We start from the raw sequence: 24,245 nt of genomic DNA, 5'->3' as shown, positions 1-24,245 counted from the left end.
TCTGGACTCAGATGATATTGAGACTCCCAATCTGGACTCAGATGATAGATGATACTCCCAAAGAAATGACTTGCTCTCCAGTGAATCTCCTCGGGGTTAACTTTCGTACCCACTGCCAATGACAAAGACAATAACTGGTTTCATAATTTAAGCAGTTCATCAACTGTTTCAGCGGCTAGGAGTACATTATCTACAATTGCATTTGCGGAAAAGCTCTCAGAGTTTCTGCCAGTCTCTTCTGATAAATAGTATGAACATTGAGAATCTCTGGTTGGATCAGAAACAAGTGAGGCTCTGATCCTCGAATGTGAATGCAAACTTGTACCGATCTCTTCTTGCCACTGGTATGCCTCAGAATCCATTTGCTAAATTCAGTGTAGGAAACACTTTGGTTCTCGCTAATGTAGGTGCTTCCCCAATAGTGGGCACACATTTAGTCATCACCTTATCTCTGTCGTCAATCATCAATCCTCAAGAACAGTCTCTGAAGAAACACAGAGACATAGAAACTAGAAGCAGAAGTAAGCCATTTGGTCCTTTGATCCTGTTCCCCCATTCATTTTGATCACGGCAGATTATCAGATTTAATCTGCTGATCCCATCTTCCCCCTCCACATATCCCTTGATCCTTTTAAACCAAGAGCTATATCTAATCCTTGTTGAAATCACATAACGTTTTGGCCTCAATTACTTTCTGTGGCAGTGAGTTTCACACATTCACCACTCTCTGGATGAAGAAATTTCTCCTCACCTCAGTTCTAAGAAGACTCTTACAGACACAAAACATTAGCTGTGTTTCTCTCTCTGCAGATGCTGCCAGACTTGCTGAGTTTTTCCAGCATTTTCTATTTTTAATCCAGGAATTTTTTGCCTTTCTCACTGGCCATGTGGGAAAACTGGCCACAAAGCTGCCTTGCCTTAGCACAGGCTACTTAATGAGTAACTCTTACCTCTTCCAAAAAGGAATCCTTTCCCTGGAGAAGGGGTACTGAGGAAAGAATGACAAGGTCTGTTAAATATTTCCTTACTCTGCAATTTCTCACAATTGTGCTTATTTTCAGCAAAAACTAACAAATGCTTTTATCTCTTGGACTCGATCCAAAGGAGCATCATAGCTAAAGCTCTTTAATTGCAAAGACCAAATGAACATTAGAAATCACAACCAGTTTCACAGGCACCTATCCCTGCTGCCTTTGTTATCATCAAAAATAACTCAATATCATTTTAACAGTGTTCCCAGTAGTCCTTGTCCATTCATACCATTCAGTAATACTGGTGATTGACGAGTTACTGAGATCCCTTGTACTTTAAGTATCAAAGTTTTTCCTTTATGTGTGCTCACTTCTTCTCCACTAACCTGTTTATTTAACCAAGTTTTCTTGAGTTAAAGATAGAGTAAGTTTATTAACTACTAAAAGATAAGGAGAAAATGGTAAAACACATGCATCTACATTCGCACAGATTAAAAGTGAGAATGGAGTCCAATAGTAAGTAAATATGAATAAGAGGATATACAGAACAGTCCTTGACTTGCAAACATGCGGACGTTATAATTTTATTTCAGTCGAGTTCACTTTGGAAGGCATATAATTAGCTCTTCGATTCCAGTGTTCTGTCGTTTAGCAGAGAAATTTCAGTTCGCTTTCCAGCTGCGATCATTTTGCTGGCTGGGCTGATTTCCTCAGCCAGACAGGGAGATTTGAGATATACCTGCAAGGGAAGGCTGATTTTGCAGGGGCACTGCTGGCTACTTCTGTTGCTGTATCACACGTCTTCAGTGTAAAACTTCTAGCTGCTTATCCTAACAGAGTACACACAGACAGATACTTGGGACAGCTCTCTCAATTAGCTTTTAATCCCTTCTTTGTATATTCCAGGTTGAAAACGGAGTCCACTAGTTCACCTAGGCATTACAGGCAGGATCTTTCAAAATGAGATGGCCATTATGTCTCTTTGTCTTTACCTGAGGTGGCAATCAGTTTCTTGGATGCTTTTATGTCTGGCAACAGAGTGAGGTTCCATTTCCCTTTAGAGAAACACTCTGCAACTATTCCTATCAGTGGCTGACTGTACCCTTTCAGTAACCTTTACGGCTAATGTTCACTTCAAAACATAAAGCTCCTGTCTTTTTAAATTTCAATATTTTGGGCATAATTCTGTGTTTTTCTTTTCTCCATCAACATGACAAAACCTATTTAATTTAATCTGACTGCTGTGAAAATTTGAGCCCTTGCCCATCCCCAATAGATGTTCAGAGCACGGTGGCGCAGCTGGTAGCAACAAGCATAATTTGTTTTTGATTCCCTGCTAATTTGACCAAAATCTCTGGTCACCTATTCAAATCACGTTGGAACCTTATTCCCAGTCAAGCGAGGCTCACTTATAATGCTGTGACCGGCTGCTTCGAGTCCATTGAGGGCTTTTTGGTCACTGCACACACTGGAGTCTTTTCACCCACTTGTGTCCGGGTTTGCGTCGCCATGGTTGCTATCAGTTTCTCTAACTTCCCATTTAAATCTACACTTTCTTCAGCCAATCGCTTCAGTTCTTTGTACAGGACACTGATGGGGAAGGGTATGGAGGTAGTCTCCTCTCGTGTGATCTCCATATTCTTGCCCTTTGATACTCCTCCGCTATGTGTTGTGGAATATCAAAGTAAAGACACTCAGGGCAGAATTTTCCCTTCCCGCCTGTCACGGGAATCAAAGCAGGCAGGGCACAGATCATGCAAAGGTCTGTTGACCTCGGAAGGATTTTCCAGTCTTGGGGGCGAGTGCAGCTGAAAAATCTTGCCCTTAATACAAAGCCAGAAGTCTCACAACACCAGGTTAAAGTTTATCTGGAATCACGAGCTTTCGGAATGACTCACATTCCAACCATTATCTTGCAATCGTGTCCTTGTTTATATACGCCGTATTTGTGAAACTTACTTTTCCATTCACCTGATGAAGGAGCAGTTCTCCAAAAGCTCGTGATTCCAAATAACCCTGTTGGACTTTAACCTGGTGTTGTTAGATTTCCTACTGTGCCCACTTCAATGCAGGACAGGTGTCTCCACATCAGGATGTGGAGATGCTGGCGTTGGACTTGGGGTAAACACAGTAAGAAGTCTCACAACACCAGGTTAAAGTCCAACAGGTTTATCTCCATATCAACACATATCTGTAAGTTTATCAGACACTGGAGATTGACTCTTGGCTGTGCCAGGAAGGCAACAACTTACATTCATTCAAAGCATAAATTGATTGTCACATTCGTCCAGCTTGTTCCAATGTAAAGCCTCCTCTGTTCTACAGATCAGTTGCCAAGGCCATTTAGCCGTGGCTACTCATTCCGCTCGCTTCCACATTTGTCTCCCTTCATCTGGTCATTTTTTTCTTTTTTTCAGCAACAAGTTATCAGCTATCTTAGCAGTCCCCATATTATCAAATTGATTCCCCACTTCATGATGTGTCCTGCTGTCCTGCAGCTATGACACAATATCTGAGGTTACTGGGACCTTTCCTGGTTTTTTTTCACAATAGAGATAGACTTTTTAACTATCACTTCTTTTAATCTGGATACTGTCCTCTACTATATCTCAATCTTTGCATGGTTCTCAATTCTAACCCATGGAATCGGTGTAGACTCACACTGCCCTGATCAGAGCTGGTCAAACTCTACTGTCAATATGAGAGGAGGCTGCCCTTGTGATAAAACATAGAATCCCTATAACTGTTGTGCAAATGCTCCCAGATGTTCGTCTGGTTTTTACTTACAAGATATCACCTTCTCAATAATATCCATTTCTCAACATCTAACCCTCTAATAACTGGATCTAATACTTAGTTTATTGTTCTGTGATATAATTCCCATTTTAAACCTGAAGTTGAAAGCTGCAAGAATTGTTCTCACAATCCTATTCCTCTAACTCTGGGTGTCCCAACCTGAAATACTGATACTTTCTATACGATGCGATCGGACAAGTCCCTGGCTAGGATTTTTCCCCAAAAATTCCAAGTTCCCAACGTGCAGGAAAATAGGAGTAAATCCAGCCAGTTTCTCTGCATGATTTCCAGAACAAATCTCTAACACTGGGTCAGCAGCACAGCGCTGAGCGGGCCACTGTGTATGTATTGACCTGTCAGCGCAGGGATTGGCACATATGCAGTGGAACTCCCCCCATTTCTGGCCTCCAGATTGCTGGCCAGCCCGATCGTTGACCAGCCCCGTGACCCTCCCCACCACTGCCTTTGCAGACCCCTCCCACCCCCAATCACTGGCCTCCTGGACTTCCCTGCGCTAGCCCCTATGTGTGCTCCCCTCTCCCCCACCCAGCCCCGATCTTCCCAATCATCTCCCCACCCAACAGCCCCAATCCACCCCCGGACAGTCCTGATCCTTCCCTCGATCCCAATGACCAGCCTTGATGTCCCCCTCTCCCTCATACCCCCCAACTAGCCACGATCTCCACCTTTGACAGTCCTGACCCCCTCCTCCCCCACCTGGATGGCCAGCCCCAATCGCTCTCACTCACTCCCTCCCTCCCCACCAATCTTCTGGCAGTATGGCTGCAGGACCACAGTGCCAGGTTGGCACTGCCCAAGGGTACCCTCCCCCCCACGTATCCCTGATCTCCTGGAGGGCCTGAACGGCCTCTGTTCCCTCCAGTGGGGTGGGGCCACCTGTTCCCCATTAGTGGGGAGCAGTAGCAAACCCTACTGGAAGGAAGCACTCCCAGTCGGGGGAGGGAGGGGGGTGATGTTAGCGGGCTCAGAGAATACTATACTGGGCCCGCTAATCATATGCAAGTAGAAATTTCCATATGATAATTAGCTCTGCGCTGATTTTTGGCATGCAGCTGATTACATCAAAAAACTTCGTCCCGGAGATGCGCGATGGGGAAATGGCCTCTGCTGATGTTTCCTGGCCTGTTGTGCTAGTCAAGCAGTGCACCGAGCTGGGAGAATTCCCCCCCTCCACCCTCCTCCCCCAACTTTATGGTACCCCCCGGGTACCATAAGCATAGACATGGGTCAAGGGTGGAGGAAGAAAAACACATTGTTAAGATGGCGGCGTGGGATTGTTGGGCCGAAGGGCCTGTTTCCCGTGCTGTGTTGTTCTTTGTTCTTTGCTCTTTTATAGTCCTTAGCTCATTTACATAATGTATTCGGTGTCAAACTGTTCAAAGTCATCTTGCACCCTACTATTCCTCCATGAAGATTTGTCTCATGCTGTGTCCGTACTTCTACTGCAGCCAAAGCCATTGAAGGAGCAGAACTCCCTTTCTACACACTGTCTGCACTATCTTCTCATCAAAATAATTTTGGGACCTGGTCGCCACTGCTGAAACTACTGCCTGCTATCTTCCCAGCTTCTATTTCAGGTGTTCAGTCTCTATACAGAGGCATCGAGTCGTACAATGCAGAAAAGGCCATTTAGCCCATCGAGCCTACACCAACAATAAGTCGCACTAATCCCATTTTCCTGCACTTGTCCCATATCCTTGAATGTTGTGATGTTTCAAGTGCTCATCCAAATATTTTTTAAAGGTTATAAGATTTCTGGCCTCTACTATCTTCCCAGGTAGTGAATTCCCAGGCATTCCAGATTCCCACTGCCCTCTGAGTGAAAGAAATGTTTTCTCAAATCCCTTCTGAGTCTCCTGCCGCTTACCCTAAATCTATGTCCCCTCAGGATTGACTCCTCAACCAAGGGGAACAGCTGCTATGATCTGATTCGTTGTGAGACTGCTCAGTCAATTCCCAGAATGCCAGGCATGCACCCTCCAATTCCTGTCAGGAACTCATGTTTTCCAGCTGACATGGTTTCAATGATTGTTTCACCTCCCACAACTAATGCATAAAATTCCCTGCTTATAACGTCACCAGGCTTTAATGCCATAATGTCAATGGTAATTGCACTATGGCCCTTTCTGATACACTTTTTTTCCTAGCTTTTCATTCTCCTCCTCCGCTTCATCCCTTTCTGCAAAATAAAGAGCTGCAAAGTTATCAACCTTGAAGTTTTGTCTGTTCTAATTTTTCTTTGGCCCACCCATTCCCGAATGAACTTTATCGCTTCTTCTAAAGGTGCTCTAAACTCCTTACTTATGTGTTCCATTATTAAATCATGGGCTGTCTATGAGTCCACTCTCTATTTCTTCTAACTCTATTCTTTAACGTATCAGTTATCACTGCTCCCATGACAACTATAGCTCCTGTTAAACGTGGAAACACAGACAGCTGAGTGAAATCTAGCCCCATGAGAAAATCCGATGTCTCAGTTTCCAAATTCCTATTGCGCCAAAATTGTTTAAACTCCTGCCTTCCTTGTCTCGTTCCCTAGAGAAAACTAATGATCAAACAACCAATTTAACGTCTACAAAGTGAAAAAAATTTGTCCATTTCATTCCTCAATACGCCCTTGGAGGATTGCCTCTTTCTTCACATTCTGCTACAGTTGCCACAAACTGTAGGGATCTCTGTACTCAACCTCAGTGCAAGGAAATTCTTCTCGAGGAATAACCTTGACAAAAAAGACAACAAGTAATTTAAAATACAAACTAACAAGATTTATTGGACAATAAAGATTGATAATTAAACATTTTGAGGCATGGCATGATACACAAGTTCAATGTGTATTGGTCTGTCATTCCTGTGAATCCTGGGGGTTCTGGGATTTTTTTCCTCTTGGCTCTTTGAACCTGGTTTCTTGATCATGACATCCTTTGTGATTTTAGCTCAGCCAACTTAACTCTAACATCCAAATCCCTTTGCAGCTTTCAGGGGCGATCTTACCGCTCGTTCATGCTATGCTTCCGCTGCAGTGAAGATGGAAAATTTGGCGACAATCCAAATCTCTGTTCACTGCAGCGGGATGGGAAAATCCCTCCAGTGTGAATGGTCGGGAAGCTCCGGCCTTCAAATTAAGTGGATTCTTTTCCCACCCACAACTTCAGTCTATCTTAACTGCTGAAATTTCCAGTCTGCCTTAACTGGTGGAGCTGCACATTTTATCATTGTGTGCTGAGTGTGCTCTTTCTCTCTCCGGTAGAAACAGCTTTCTCACAAAGACTGCAGCTTTCCCAAAATGCCTTAGACTCTCCTTCGCCTCTGTTTCTATCAAGTTAGATGTTAGCTGACTGAATGATTCCTTCGCAGTTAAGTGGTTATATGTTTCCTACTCACTTTCCCTTTAAAACATTTGCTTTAGTCCTGGCACAACTGTCTAGACTGGATCCACATTTCTAATTCTTACTGCAATCCTCAGCCCTGTGATAGCTAATTTAATCATTAACTAAGCTGGGTTTCTTACGGCAACCTCTCAGCCTTTGACTAATACCTGTTACGTGGCAAAGTCCTGCACAAATGCTAACTTCTGAGCATGTTCTTTAATCCTAACTCTCTCCCTTAACAAATGCACCCCAGCAAATATCCTGTGTCAAATGCAAAGGCCTTGGTGATGCTGCCCCATTTTGTTTTTATTCATTCGTGGGACATGGGCATTGCTGGCTGGGCCAGCATTTATTGCTCATCCTTAGTTGTTCTGGGGGGGGGGGGTGGGGGTGGGGGGGGGTGCGAGGGCGCAGTTGAGAGTCAACCACACTGTTGTGGCTCTGGAATCGCATATAAGCCAAACCAAATTACACCATTTACCATGACGGGATTTGAACCTGAGTCCCCAGAACATTTGCTGAATTTCTGGGTTAATAGGCTAGCGTTAATACCACCAGGACATCGGCTTCCACTATATACCCCAGGTAGCTTTGCAACATTTAGGCCAAGTCCGTGCACCTGATTTGACACAACAGACATTTTTTCACTCAATATTGATAAATCCTGACCAATGGGAAGAGCACTCCTAGTGACCCCACAACAATCTAACCTTAATTTGTATCTACCTGGAAATCCAGAGAACATTCTGGGCCCAAGGCCATTTTCCTAGCCAATTAGCATTGCAGCCTCAGCATTCTTTCTAACTGCTGAACTGTAACTGGGACATCTAGTTCTCGTGTCACCCTCCTGACCATCAGCACTATAGTTTTAGCTTCTCTTTACTATTAATTGGACTTGTTGGAACCCAACTGTACAAATGTGTCTTGGCTATAACTTCAGTTCACTCCCAAAGGATCTGTGTGTTCTTTTTAAAGCTACATCAAAGTATTTGGTACTTAAAAGAGACTTTCTTAACACCATGCTCAAAATTCATAATCATCCCTACAGTACATACAAATTGAATCTGCTTATCACTAAGCTTATGTACAGCATGATTACGCCTTATTAATTACACAAATGTGCCAACGAGATGAAGTCTAGCAGACACTAGCACAGTGGTTGGCAACCTAAGCTAGTGAATTGTCTTCATGAGCGAGCCACCTTCATCTTGGTGGGCCATAAGGTGGAAATCAGACTTGTTCACGAACCATGATCCAACGCATAAGACTAAATACGCTTTATACACACCAAATATTTAACAACGAGTTATAGAAAATGCTTAATCATTTATGTATTAATAGAACTGTCATCAACTTCCAATGATAAACACTAAAGAAATATTTACACTTCGGATGCAGAGGGAGTGCACGACTCTCACAGTCAACATTGTGTTCAATCAGCACACACCCCATTTCATTTTTTTACGTGCGTATCACTTCAGTCATGCCACTGTGTAAAAAAAACTACGCAGATAGAAACTAGCAGAACATGGAAACCCTGTTTGTGAGCAAGAGTCTTGTGGGCCGCACTCAAAATCCTATAAACCGCATGCGGCCCACCATTGGTTTAGCACCACTGGATAAGGGATAGCTTAAATTATTCAATATTACTTTACAATTCACTGGTGCTATACACTTGTTACAGAGCAATGCAGTGTAATATGTCAGCATTACAGCCAAGTATGCTGATATTACTGGGCAGGGCAGAATTGTGCACAAATATTATTTTAACTTGGTAAATTGAAGGGCAGGCTATTCTATAAAGGTATTTCATGTTGTTGAAATGTGTGTATGGTATATGCGGACTCTGCTATAGGTCTGGTAAATAATTGACTGGGTAGTGATCAAACACATCCTATATCTTTCTACGTTTTAAACTGATTCTAAAGCAATGTCAGATTTAGTATTGTTTTTGTATACATAAAAATATAATCTGTGACAAAGATTGAAGGAAGGGAAAACAGATGGAGAGAATCAGTCACAAGATCACATAATTGTTATGATGTAGATGGAGACTATTTGATCCATAGGGTGAAATTTTTCCCGTCCTGCTAGCCACAGGAATCGTAGTGGGCGGGACACGGACTATGCAAAGGTCCGTTGACCTCAGGTGGGATTTTCCAGTCTTGGGGTGTGCATGGCTTGGAAATACACCAAATGTGGCCATAGCATCTGAACTGGCTCTACAGATGAGCATTCCATGTGGTGCCATTCTCCTGTCTTCTGTAACCTTGCAGACAGTTAATTTTCAAACAGTCATCTCATTCAGTCTTGATTGTCCTGAACCTGCCTCCACCACATGCTCAGGGAACACATTTCAAACCTTGACCACTCGCTGTGCAAAAAGGTTTTAAACAAGCAAAGAACAGTACAGCACAGGAACAGGCCCTTTGGCCCATCAACTCTGTGCCAACACAGAGGCCTCTCTAATATTTTCTGGCCTCTATGTGGTCCATATCCCTCTATTCCCTGCCTATTCATGTATCTATCGAGATGCCTCTTGAATGTTGGTATGGAACCTGCTTCCACCACCTCATCCAGCAGCGTGTCCATCCTCTGTGTGAAAAACTTGTCCCTTACATCTCTTTCAAACTTTCCCCCTCTTACTTTCAACCTGTGCCCCTGAGTAGTTGACTCTTTGACTCTGGGAAAAAGACTCTGACTATCCACTCTATCCAAGCCTGTCATAATCTTGTAAACCTCTATGGGGTCCCCCCTCATTCTCCGATGTGCCAATGAAAGCAATTGAAGTTTGTTCAGTCTTTTTTCATAGTCCATATCCTCCAAACCAGGCAACATTCTGGTAAAACTTTTCTGCATGCTTTCTAATACACCAATATCCTTCTGGTAATGTGGCAACCAGAATTGCACACAATACACCAAATGCGGCCTAACCAACGTCTTATACAGCTACAACATGATTTTCCAGTTCCTGTACTCAGGATCGATGTAAGCCAGCATTCCATTCGCCTTCTTGAGCACCTTGTCCACCTGAGTTGCCACCTGCGGATCTGCATGCCTAGATCCCTCTGTATGCTAATATTTCGAGGGGCTTTACCATTTACTGTATACTTTCCTTCTGCAATAGACCTTCCAAATCACATCACCTCACATTTGTCCGGGTTAAATTCCATCTGCCATCTTACGGCCCAGGTCTCCAGCTGGTTTATATCCTGCTGTATCCTGTGACAGTCTTCTTCACTATCTGCTACTCCAATTTTTGTATCATCTACAAATTTACTAATCAGACCATCTACAGTTTCCTCCAAATCATTTATATATAGTACAAAAAACAGAGGCCCCAGCACTGATCCTTGTGGAACACCGCTTGTCACAGACCTCCAGTTGGAAAGGTGCCCTTCCACTACCACTCTCTGCTTTCTGTGCCCAATAAAAAGTCTGACAACACCAGGTTTTAGTCCAACCGATTTATTTGATAATAGACTCACAAGCTTTCGGGTTAGTAGAAGGGACTAACCCGAAAGCTTGTGAGTCTATTATCAAATAAGTCGGTTGGACTAAAACCTGGTGTTGTCAGACTTTTTACTGTGTTTATGCCAGTCCAACGCCGGCATACCCACATCATGACTTCTATGCCCAAACCAGTTTTGTATCCATCTTACTAGCTCACCTCAGATCCCATATGACTTGACCTTCTGTATCAGCCTGCCTTGAGGAACCTTATTAAAGGCTTTACTAAAGTCCATGTATACAACATCCACTGCCCTGCCCTAGTCAATTTTTTTATCACTTCCTCAAAGAACTCAATCAAGTATGTGAGACACAACCTCCCCTTCACATCCTAGAATGTTAACATCCTCCTGTCTACACTCCCATCCACCATATCCATCTCTTTTGTGAATACTGATGCAAAGTATTCGTTGAGGACCTCACCCATCTCATCTGGCTCCACACACAAATTCCCTCCTACCCTTTCCTTAGCTACCCTTTTCCTCATTATATGTGCATAAAAGCTTTAAGATTTTCCTTAATCCTGCTTGCCAAGGACATTTCATGGCCCCTTTTAGACTCCAGGTCCCTGTTTAATCCCCTGCCAGATATCTTTGTATTCCTCAAGAGCCTTATCCGTTTTCATAAGAACATAAGAACATAAGAAATAGGAGCAGGAGTAGGCCATCTGGCCCTTCGAGCCTGCCCCGCCATTCAATAAGATCATGGCTGATCTGTCGTGGCTCAGTTCCACTTTCCCGCCCTCTCCCCATAACCCTTAATCCCCTCTCTTATCAAAAACCCATCAACCCGCTTCTTAAAAATATTTAGCGAGGCAGCCTCCACCACTTCAACGGGCAGAGAATTCCAGAGATTCACCACCCTTTGAGTGAAGAAGTTCCTCCTCAACTCCGTTCTGAACTGCCCCCCCTTTATCTTGAGGCTGTGCCCCCTAGTCCTACTGTCTTTTTTGAGCGGGAAGAGTCTTTCCACCTCTATCCTATCCATCCCATTCATCATCTTATACGTCTCAATGAGATCTCCCCTCATTCTTCTAAACTCTAACGAGTACAAGCCTAGTTTATTCAGCCTCTCCTCATAGCTCAACCCCCTCAACTCCGGTATCAGCCTAGTAAACCTCCTCTGCACTCCCTCCAAGGCCAAAATATCCTTGCGCAGGTGCGATTTCCTGAAATTTATGTATGCCTCCTTCTTCTTTTTCACGAAGCTCACAATCTCTCTTGTCATCCAGGGTTCCCAGACCTTGCCATCTTTATCCTCCATTTTAATTTTATCTCTCATATTGCGTTGCTTCTTCCGCCAGGTGCATTTAAATCTGTGTCCTCTCGTTCTTGATCCTGTCATGAGTGGGAACTGTGTTTTCCTGTCCACTCTGTCCATCTGGCTTCTGGAATCATAGAATCCCTAGTGTGTAGAAGGAGACCATTCAACCCATTGAGACTTCACCAACAAAAATCCCACCCTATGCCTGTAACCCCACATGTTTACCCTGCTAGTCCCAGTGACACTACAGAACAATTTGGCGTGGCCAGTCAACCTAACCTGCAAGTCCTTGGACTGTGGGAGGAAACTGGAGCACCCGGAAGAAACCCACGCAGACACGGAGACTGTGCAAAATCTGCACAGGGAGTCACTCAAGTTTGCAATTGAGCCTGGGACCCTGGCACTGTGAGACAGCAGTGCTATCCACTGTGCTGCCCAAGCACAGCCTTTACACACTTTGCAATCCCTGGTTAAGTGAGCAACTCTGGCAATGGGCTGTGAAGATATCACCCTCAACCCTCCTAACAAAGAGGATGTTGAAGCAAGGGGTTTGGTGGAGTGTAAGGGGAGGACAAAGTTGGGGTGAGGGTATCAATGAGGAAGAAATGGGAACAAACAAATATATTTATATTGCCCTGGTCTGATGGTTTTAGGTGATAAGAAGTACATCATGGGCCCAAGACCTTCAACTGTGGATGCTGCTGTCTTTGGCCAGTTGGCTCAGGCAATGTGGACACTTCCAGGAACCAGACCAGAAAGGCTGATCAGAGGTAAGGAATTATCAGGTGAATTGGTGAATTTTCTGCTCTAACTCACTCTTTACGCACGAGGTTCAAAGTTTGAAGCTGGCAAGTCAATGTTTCTACACATTAGGCACACGTTCTTTAAGAAAACAAAATTGTATATTTTTTAGCGTTCTAACTCAAGTCATTGTGGTGGCGTACACATCATATCACAGTGGCACAGTAGTTAGCACTACTGCCTTACAGTGCCAGGGAAATGGGTTCGATTCCCGGCTTGGATCCCTGTCAGTGCAGGGTTCTCCCCATGTCTGTGTGAGTTTCCTCCAGGTGCTCCGGTTTCCTCCCACACTCCAAAAGACTTGCTGGTTAGGTGAATTGGCCATGCCAAATTCTCCCTCAGTGTACCTGAACAGGTGCTGGCATGTGGCGACTGGGGATTTTCACAGTAACTTCATTATAGTGTTAATGTAAGCCTATTTGTGTGACAATAATAAGTAAATAATAAGAAAGGTACAGAAATACATGGAATGACTCAAGTGAAAAAGAAACAAAAACTACCAAAGAAAATCACCAGGAGCGGCAGAAATATGTCTTTGGGCCTCATATAATTGATGTAAATTTAAAGCCTGTTCAGCACTGAGGCAAATTCAGGAAATCTGCTTTCACACAGGAAACAGAACTGTGATAATAAGCTTTAGTAGATTTCTACGGAGATTTCATGGAGTTGTATAAGAGTTCAAGTAAATTCTGGCATTGTGTAAAAACAGACATAAATCGCTTGCACTTGAATTTCCTCCAACATTTAGATTGCAAATCAGCTGGACTGAGACCCATTGCTTCTGCTTAAGCTTTAAGGAAGTTCTGGGCCAACTATTATTGTCTAAAATTCAGCCTTTGGTATTTTGAAAAACAGTGACCTCCAGTGGCAATGTTAAGTCACAGCAACCAGGATCGTGAATGATCTATGGGCAAAACAGCTTTGTATTTGTTCCAGTGCTTCAGGAAGCTTTCGGAATTTTGGTCCCCTCTGGCAAAGTTTAAAGCTTATTTATTTATTAGTGTCACAAGTGGCTTCCACTAACACTGCAATGAAGTTACTGTAAAAATCCCCTAGTCACCACACTCCGGCGCCTGTTCGGGCACACGGAGGGAGAATTGAGCACGGCAATGCAACTAACCAGCACACCTTTCAGATTCTGGGAGGAAACCGGAGCACCCGGAGGAAAGCCATGCAGACATGGGGAGAACGTGTAGATTCTGCACAGATAGTGACCCAAGCCGAGAATTGAACCTGGATCCCTGGTGTTGTGAGGTAACAATGCTAACCACTTTGCCACCCCAACTGACTAACAGTGAAGGAATTATATCTTTGTGAAAACTATATTACAAACAGCTGATTTGAACAGTGTAAAACAAAAGGAATATATTAATAGCAACCACACGATAGCATATGATGTGCAGATATTTTTATTTAATGTATTTTGTAAACAATGTAATTTTTAAAGCACCATTAATATTGTTTTGTGCATTTTTAAGATAGTGATTTAAATCCTGAAGTGGAATAGAGCTGTGATTATTTGCAAAACTGTATGCAGTCTGAGGATTTTTGTTCCCTTTTATCCATGTTTTTAAACAGAAATAAAAAGAAAATACTTTCAGAAAGGTATGCTATAATGTTATTTGTAGCTCTTGTCCGCTTGATATGTTTGTGGGTGGCACGCTGGCACAGTGATTAGACCAGCTGTCTCAGTGCCCCAGAGACCCGGGATCAATTCTGGCCTTGGTTCACTGAGTGGAGTTTTGGTGAGGCCGCAGCTGGAGTACTGTGTGCAGTTTTGGGCGCCGCACCTGCGCAAGGATATTTTGGCCCTGGAGGGAGTGCAGAGGAGGTTTACTAGGCTGATACCGGAGTTGAGGGGGTTGAGCTATGAGGAGAGGCTGAATAAACTAGGCTTGTACTCGTTAGAGTTTAGAAGAATGAGGGGAGATCTCATTGAGACGTATAAGATGATGAATGGGATGGATAGGACAGAGGTGGAGAGACTCTTCCCGCTCAAAAAAGACAGTAGGACTAGGGGGCACAGCCTCAAGATAAAGGGGAGGCGGTTTAGAACGGAGTTGAGGAGGAACTTCTTCACTCAAAGGGTGGTGAATCTCTGGAATTCTCTGCCCGTTGAAGTGGTGGAGGCTGCCTTGCTAAATATTTTTAAGATGCGGGTTGATGGGTTTTTGATAAGAGAGGGGATTAAGGGTTATGGGGAGAGGGCGGGAATGTGGAACTGAGCCACGACAGATCAGCCATGATCTTATTGAATGGCGGGGCAGGCTCGAAGGGCTAGATGGCCTACTCCTGCTCCTATTTCTTATGTTCTTATGTTCTTATGTTCTTATATGTCCTCCCTGTGACTGTGTGGATTTCCTCTGGGTCTTCCAGTTTCCTCCCACATTCCAAAGATGTGTAGGTTAGGTTGATTGGCCATGATAAATTGCCCCTTAGTTTATCAGTGGGATTAGCAGGGTTACGGGGATAGGGCCTGGGAGGGATTGTTGTCAATGCAGGCTCGATGGACCAAAAGACCTCCTTATGCAGTGTTGGGATTCTTTGATATATAATTTGTTAATCAGAGATTTGGGCACTGTAATTAACTATGAAGACTGAGTAACTCCATTTTTCCAAAAAGGAGTCATATAGACTCATAACTCTTCACAGATGCTGCCAGACCTGCTGAGGTTTTTTCCAGCACTTTCTGTTCTTATTCTAATTTACTACCACATAGAATTGTGCTGTCTTTGTCTGGGGAGGAAGCACTGGAGTGTTAAAATGGTCAATGTTCGAGCACTTGTTTTAGCATCATATCCAACTTGGTAGTGACAAACATTTTTGAGTGCTTTCTGCCACATCCAGTTTGCCTTCCCTTGTTAATATCTTGTCCTTCTTCTCCATACAGCCTTTGAGAGGTAGGGAACAATCCTTTAGAATTGAGCTGAAGAGTTCCATGGTCTTCGGCCACAAAAGACTGTGGAGGCCAGGTCATTGAGTATATTTAAGACAGAGGTGGAAAGGTTCTTGATTGGTATGGGGATCTAGGGGGATCTAAGGTTATGGGGAAAAGGAGGGAGAATGAGGTTGAGGAACATATCAGCCATGATTAGTGGCGGAGTAGACTTAATGGGCCAAGTGGCCTAATTCTGCTCCTATATCTTATGGTCTTGTGGTCTCATATATAGAAAGAAGGAATAACATCTTTCACAATCTCAGGGTGCCCAAGTCACTTCACAGCCAGTTAAGATCTTTTGAAATGTAATTACTGTTGCAATGAACAAAATGTGGCAGTCACTTTATACACAGCAAGGTCGCGCAAATAGTTATGAAATAAATGACCAAATAATCTGTTTTAGTAATGTCAGTTGAGGAATAAATATTGACCAAGAGAGCTCTTTTGAATTGTGCCATGAATCTTTTTATTGTCTTATCTGTAGACTGTACCGCAAATGCTGCAACACTTTCCAGTGACAGTAAGAAGTCTCACAATGCCAGGTTAAAGTCCAACAGGTTTATATGGTATCACAGGCTTTCAGACTGCTGCCCATTCCTCACCTGATGAGGGGGTAGCGCTCTGAAAGCTAGTGCTACTAAATGAGCCTGTTGGACTATAATCTGGTATTGCGAGACTTCTTACTGTGCTTACTCCAGTCCAATGCCAGCATCTCCACATCACAGCTTTCTCAGTGATGCACTGAAATCCCAGCCTAGATTGCATACTCACAGAATAGAACTTGAAACCACTTAATGATTTGTTCCGGGAGTCGCAGATTCCCTAAAATGGGAATCAAAATCACAAGTGGTTCAGAACAGTTCATTTAAGAAACAACAGTTGATGCAATACATCAACTAAATAGATAGAAAAGATACGCTGCCAGTATTCAGTGAGGAGAGTTTACCAGTCCCGGACTGGATGAGTGAATGAATGAAGTGGAGAGGTGCTGCTCGTTGTTGCTGGCAGCTGTTCTGTTCTTAGTCTTCTTGAAGCTAACCAGCTTATTAAACCAAAGCCAGCATAGATCTGCCTCAGAAAACTCTCTGTTGTCCAGTGTCTTCTTCTTCCTATCCGAATGCTTGTTTGTATACCATATTTCTAGGGGGCTAGTGTTTATCTCATCTTTCCAAATCTCAGTTCCCAGCCCATGAGGTTAATCATAGAATCAGAAAGAGGCCATTCGGCCCACCAAGCCTGCACTGTCAACACTCCCACATAGGCTTTATTTCTGTGACTCCATGTATTTACCCTGCTAATCTCCCTGATACCAGAGGGGCAATTTACCATGCCAATGAAGTTTACCCACAGATCTTTGGAGTGTGGGAGAAAGCCAGAGCACCCAGAGAAAATCCATGCAGACACAGTGAGTATGTGCAAACCCGACACATCTGGAATTGAACCGGAGTCTCTGGCATTGTGAGACAGCAGTGCTGACCACTGTGCCACTGTAATCTTCTATAATCACTTGTTAGGATATCTTGTTAGCCGGTTTGTTTAGATATGGGATATGTGATGCAACCTTACTGGACTTGGGCATATTTGGTACAAGACATCAAGTCATAGTCTTGTCATAAATAATAGGCTTACATTGTTCTGGATGTGTTAGCTCTGGTAAGCACAATAGGTTCTTTTTTTAATGAGGGAGAAGAAGAGAATCAATGAAAGAGAGAGAGAGAGCTGTTTCAATGTTATTTAGTTAATTTCTCAAGATTTCATCAGGTCATTACACATCCATTTTTTGCACCACAAACACCAGACTCATGCTGAGAGTCCTATAAGAGCCAGCACTTGAGATCACTAAGTCCTGTCAAGCATTTTAAAGGTTGAAAGGTTTTTGCCTATCTGTATGCCCACTTAACTATAAGTGACTGCACCTCCTTGAGGTTGCTGGATCATGAAAGCTATCACACAAGAGTTAAGCTGCTTGGGCTTGTGCTAAGGGAGTATTTTCAAATGATTTAGATTAATTAATCTCAGCAAAATCAAGGAGTGACAGTGGGGAATTAATTGTAGGTAATAAGGAAGGTGCAGATGAAGTGAACAAATATTTTGCTTCTGTCTTCACATAAGATGCACAAAATATTTCCAGTAATAGCTGTAAATTGGAAGGGAGAGAGGAACTTGGTGAAATTTCAATCAGCAGGGAAGCTGTACTGAGCAAACTGATGGAGCTATGGGCTGACAAGTCTCAGGGTCCTGATGGACCACATCCTCGGGTCTTAAAAGAGGTGGTTAATGAGGTACTAGATGTGCTGCTGTTAATTTTCCAAAATCTTTCAGATTCTGGAAAGGTTCCATCAGGCCAGAAAATATTCAAGAAGGGGGGGAGTCAGAAAACAGGAAACTATGGGTCAGTTAGCTTGACATCATTTGTGGGGAAGGTGTTAGAATCAATTAATGTCGCCATAGTCTCAGTTGACCATAGGCTGCTCTCCCCCTCAGGAGGAAGAGCTGACTGGTGGTGATTTTAAACTGAGGATCACCACATCTCAGGCAAGAGGCAAGGCTGAGAAGGTGGAGCCTTCATGAACATCTTCAGCCGATATGGGATTTGAGCCCACAACTATTGGCGTCGCTCTGCATCAGGAATTAGCTGTCTTGCCAACTGAGACAAACAGCAACCAAATCAATTATTATGGAGGTTAATAGCTGGATGCTTATGCCAGAATTTTACCGTCTCGCCTGCCTGTAGCTAGTAAGATCCTGCCTGAGGCCAATAGAGAATGCCATTTTGTGAACCCCACCTGCCCCAATTCTGGGGTGGGCGTGCCAGTAGAATTCTGACCTTAGAGGAACTCAAGGTAGTTGGGAAGCATCAGCATGGTCTTGTGAAATGGAAATCATGTATTTTTTTAAAGGAGTAATATGCATTGTGCTTGGATTTCCAGAAGACCACATCAGAAGGTTATTGTTCAAAATAAAAGCTCTTAGCAGCTGGCTAGAAGATTGGCTGGCTGGCGCAAAAAACAGTGATTATGCATAAAAGGGCCTTTTTCTGATTGGAAGGATGTAATGAGTGGAGTCCCGCAGGGGTCTGTGCTCAGGCCTCAAGTTTTTACTATTTATATAGCGATAACTTTGGGAGTGAAGGCATGGTAACTAAATTTTCAGATGACACAAAGTAGGAAATGATGTTGTGAAGAGGACATAAGGAGGTTGCAGATGGATATAGACATGTTGAGTGAGTGGATAGAAATATGGCAGATGGCGTATAATATGGGAAATGAGAAGTTATTCACTTTGGCAGGAAGAATAAAAAAGCAGACTGTTACTCAAATGGAGAATGACTGCAGAATTCTGAGATGCAGCAGGATCTAGGTGTTCTCATACATGAGTGTAAAAAGTATGTAGGTGCAACAAGTAATTAAGAAGGTTAAAGGAATGCTACCCTTTATTACGAGAGGAATTGAATAAAAAAGTAATAATAATATGCTTCAGTTGTATGGGGCATTGGTGAGACCACGGATGAAAATTTCCCCTCCTGCTCCATGCATGAATCGCAGTGGGCAGGACAGAAATTTTGATGGACCATTTAAAGATCCATTGAGCTTGGATGGGAATTTCTGGACTCGGGGCATGTATACCTAGAAAATCCACCCCACATTTCAAATACTGTCTGCAGTTTTGGTCTCCTTATTTAAGGTAGGATGTAAATGCATTGGAGGTGGTTCAGAGGAGGTTTTCTAGATTGATACATGGAATGTTCGAATTGTCTAATGAGGATAGATTGGGCAGACTGGGCTTGTTTCCACTGGAATTTAGAAGAATGAGAGGTGATTTGATTGAAGTATACAGGATTCTGAACAGTCTTGACAAGGTGGGTATGGAAAAGAGGTTTCCTTTTGTGGGTGAGTCCAGAACGAGGGGCACTGTTTTAAAATTTGGAGTTACCCCTTATAAAGACAGAGATGAGGAGATTTCTTTCCTCTGGGGACTGTGCAACTTTGGAACTCTCTGTCTCAGAATGCAGTGGAGGGGTATGGGGGTCATTAAATATTTTAAAGGTGGAGGTAGGTAGGCAAGAGAATCAAAGATTATCAGGGGTAGATGGGAATGTGGAATTAGAAACACAAACAGTTCAGCCATGATCTTAATGTATGGCACAGCAGGCTTGAGGGGCCAAATGGCCTATTTCAGCTTCTATTTTATGTACTGGTATGTAGGTCAGTATATCTGCAGGATCCATTGAGATCTTGCTGGCCCTCCACTAACACCACTTAATGGGCCCTTGGTTTTTTAGGGACTAAACGAGATACAATATACTCATATAGAGGAACTAGTTTTTAATCTTATGGAATGGATAGTACCCATTGTAAAACCTGCCCAGCTTTTATTTTATTGAATTGAGGTGAATTCTAAAATGGCCACCATTTTTCCCAATGTGGGGCAGATGAAATAAAGGAAATCTTACAAGGAAGCTGTCATCTTTCTGATTTGTTGACACAAAATAGTTGTTCATGTATTTCAAGTGATCAACAAATTCTGAGAACAAATGGCAAGATGTGGTTTTCAGCATAAGTTAATATGAGGGAACTCTAATGTCATGTGGACTCATATTTTAGGATTTTCTGGAAACTGTCAGTATTTCTAACCTGGTGAAATGTTTGGAACCAACAGGGATAGTCGCTGCATACATTGAAATGATCCGTCTAGGTGATAAGATTTGAGTAAATTGACTTATTGCAAATGTAACCACTGGTTTAGCCCAAGTCAAAGTTTACTCTTGCCAGACTTGGAGATCAAGTTATTCTAGAGAACCTAATATTGGAAGTCTTTTAAGAGGTTGTCCTGAAGGCCAGAATGCTCGGAGATGTAGCATAACTCTGTGCACATCCTTTTTGCTTTTTTTTTCAGATGAGCTGGTTAATCTTGCCATGTATTGTGAGAGGATTAAGAGAAAGTTTTGGCCTGAATGGATTGAAGAGAGTGAAGATGCTTCATATGACAATGAAGACGAGTCCAGCGAAGACAGTTTGACTCCCACACCACTACAAGACTTCAGCTTGTACTCTCGCACAGAAACTTTTGATGAAGAAGTAACTGAGAACAGTTTTTCTTATTCCCAGACTCCGGACACTGATTATACTGGTCATTCACTCTTCGATTCGGATGTGGATATGGAAGAATACACAGATAATGAACAGGGCAAATGAACAATGCTGAAAAAAACTTTAAATTAGAAGTAAAATACATTATTGTATATTTTGCACCTTACACGATTAGTTGGAAGATCACTAAGAATCACTCAATACAGGTATTGTTATTCGGACCAATATCACCCATTACCATCACAGAAAATCTCCAATAAAGTCAATTCTGTCAAATATATAATAATTAATTGAGGTATCTATTTAAGTAAAGCTAATAGAACAACACATTCAGTCATAATAGTCACTGTACAATATGTAACCTTGTGTGCCTAATGTCACAGCATCTGGTTTCAACATTGCAATTCTTTATAGCTATGCTGCAAGAACATGCTAGTCGCCATTAATTTTAGATAATTCAAAAACCATGCACATCTAAACATACTATAATATCTATGGAAATCAAGATCTGTCATAGTATAAATAGGCCCTCAGTGCAAGGCACTTGGATGATTTTGTCATGTACTGTAACACACAAAGATTTATGCTGTAGTTAAAGTTGAAAGTAGACCACTTTCATTTGAACATGGTATATAAATGCCAACTCCGTTAGATAATTTTTTAAAGTGTGCATGGGAGAACAATGGCGTACTTAAATGAAATGCATAGTTATCTACTAAGTTCAATTATAAATGGATTGAATAAGATTTATGTAGGAGTTTTCTGGGATTTTATATATTAAACTGTGTTGCATTTATAGAATCTGCTATTGTGTGAAGTGGATAGTAATGTGACACATTCTCAGCCTGTTTAGGTCTCCTTGTTATGTGTTATTTCTATGGTGCAATCCATGGAAAGAGTACTGTTTTTGAACATACTTATTCAAATATTTGGGAGAAATTAATATATGCTTACTGTACTGTTAGCTCTGTGGTAAATGGCACGAATTCTTTATTCCATAGATGAGAAAATACTGAAGCCAAATTGAGCTGGATGAAAGAAACAAGATTCCTTTAGGCAGCACCTTTCATGCTTTCAGGACTATCGGACCTTTTACAGTTAATGAAATACTTTTAAAGTAGAACATAGAACACTACAGTGCAGTACAGGCCCTTCGGCTCTCGCTGTTGCACCGACCTGTGAAACCAATCTAAAGCCCATCTGACTTATGCTATTCCAATATCATCCATATGTTTATCCAATGACCATTTAAATACCCTTAATGTTGGTGAATCCACCACTGTTGCAGGCAGGGCATTCCATGCTCTTACTACTCGCTGAGTAAAAAGCCTAACTCTGACATCTGTCCTATATCTATCACCCCTTAATTTAAAGCTATGTCCCCTCATGCTAGCCATCTCCATCCATCTCACTGTCCATACTTTCTAAACCTCTGATCATCTTATATACCTCTATTAAGTCTCCTCTTAACCTTCTCTCTAATGAAAACAGCTCAAGTCCCTCAGCCTTTCCTCATGGGACCTTCCCACCATACCAGGCAACATCCTGGTAAATCTCGTCTGCACCCTTTCCAATGTTTCCACATCCTTCCTATAATGCAGCGACCAGAACTGTATGCAATACTCCAAGTGCGGCCGCACCAGAATTTTGTACAGCTGCAACATGACCTCATGGCTCCTAAACTCAATCTCTCTACCAATAAAAGCTAACACACTGTACGCCTTCTTAACAACCCTATCAACCAAGTTGGCCTGTGTGTCAACTTTCAGGGACCTATACACATGGACATCGAGATCTTTCTGCTCAACCACACTACCAAGTAACTTGCCATTAGCCCAGTACTCTGTATTCCTGTTACTCTTACAAAGTGAATCACTTCACACTTTTCCACACTAAACTCCATTTGCCACCCCTTAGCCCAGCTCTGCAGCTTATCTACGCCCCTCTGTAACCTGCAACATCTTCCCCACTGTCCACAACCCCACTGACCATAGTGTCATCCGCAAATTTACTAACCCATCCTTCTACGCCCTCATCCAGGTCATTTATAAAGATGACAAGAAGCAGTGGATACAAAACAGATCTTTGCGTTACACCACTAGTAACTGAACTCTAGGATGAACATTTCTCATCAATCACCACCCTCTGTCTTACAGCTAGTCAATTTCTGATCTAAACCGCTAAATCACCCTCTTTCCCATGCCTCCGTATCTTCTGCAATAGCTTACTGTGGGGAACCTTGTCAATCGCTTTACTGAAATCCATGTACACCACATCAACTGCTTTACCCTCATTCACCTCTTTGGTCACCTTCTCAAAGAACTTAATAAAGTTTGTGAGGCACAACCTACCCTTCACAAAACCGTGCTGACTATCCCTAATCAAACTAAATTAAATTAAGTCAAATTATCAAATTATTCCTTTCTAGGAATAATTTTTCTTTCTGTCACTCTTGTAACAGAGAAATGTGATAGCCAATTTGGACACAGACTCCATAAATGAGTTAAATGACTGGCTTTGATGAAGAGTCAAATGAACTCAGAACATTAACTCCGTTAATCTCTCTATGAATGCTGCCAGACGCACTGAGGTTTTCAGCATTCTCTCTTGTTTCAGATTCCAGCAGCTGTGCAATTTTCCTTTTCTTTTGACTGGTTAATGTTGTTTTGAAAAAATATGTTTTTGAGGGCCGAATATTAGTCGAGACATTGGAGAAATCACGGCTGAAAATCTCCCATGGGAATTGTAGTGGGCGAGACAGACTATTTGGTGGACCACTTAAAGGTTCATTAAGAAGGTGGGGGGGGGGGGTGGAATCTCGGGTCTTGGGGTGCACATGGCTAGAGAAGCCTGTCCCTCCTCTACTCTTTTACAAGTAGTGCCATGAAATATTTAATGTCCAACTGAGAGAGCAGGCATCACCTCAATTTAACATCTCATCCCAAATAGAAGTTGTTTGTCTACAAAACATTACATAGATTTTATAAAATGTTTTGTGCCACAGTGATCCGATGGCAAAACATTTTAATTTAACCAACATGTGTGAACTTCATGGTGGCACGACCAAGGCCTGGGAACAAACTATAGATATGATGTGGAGATGCCGGCATTGGACTGGGATAAATACAGTAAGAAGTCTCACAATCTCAGGTTAAAGTCCAACAGGTTTATTTGGTAGCAAAATCCTTGACTTACCTGACGAAGGAGCAGTGCTCCAAAAGCTAGTGGATTTTGCTACCAAATAAACCTGTTGGACTTTAACCTGGCACTGTGAGATTTCTTACTGAACAAACTATAGAACCATAGAATCCCGACAGTGCAGAAGGAGGCCATTCGGCCCATAGAGTCTGCATTGACCACAACCCCACCCAGACCCTATCCCTACAAGTTATTTACCCTGCTAATTCCCTGACACGAAGGGGCAATTTAGCATGGCCAATCAACTTAACCCACACATCTTTGCAGTGAGGGAGGAAACTGGAGCACC

The 24,245-nt window shown here is 42.7% G+C and overlaps 1 protein-coding gene across 1 annotated transcript in view; it reads left to right on the top strand.

Moving 5' to 3' along the window:
• The window catches only part of faxcb (failed axon connections homolog, metaxin like GST domain containing b), an 85,487-nt gene extending 63,970 nt beyond the window's left edge, over nucleotides 1-21,517 (top strand). Inside the window, exons 5-6 of the mRNA XM_080193346.1 lie at nucleotides 12,583-12,699; nucleotides 20,565-21,517. Of these exons, the coding sequence (XP_080049472.1) occupies nucleotides 12,583-12,699; nucleotides 20,565-20,863 (416 nt within the window). The 3' untranslated portion in view covers nucleotides 20,864-21,517. The remainder of the gene's footprint in view (nucleotides 1-12,582; nucleotides 12,700-20,564) is intronic.
• The last annotated feature ends 2,728 nt before the right edge of the window (nucleotides 21,518-24,245 follow it).

Source organism: Carcharhinus amblyrhynchos, chromosome 7 (assembly GCF_965287045.1).
Source record: "Carcharhinus amblyrhynchos chromosome 7, sCarAmb.v2.hapA, whole genome shotgun sequence".
In the NCBI taxonomy this organism is placed as follows: Eukaryota; Metazoa; Chordata; class Chondrichthyes; order Carcharhiniformes; family Carcharhinidae; genus Carcharhinus; species Carcharhinus amblyrhynchos.
The sequence above is the reverse complement of the archived record's forward strand: the minus strand, read 5'-3'. Positions and strand labels throughout refer to the sequence as shown.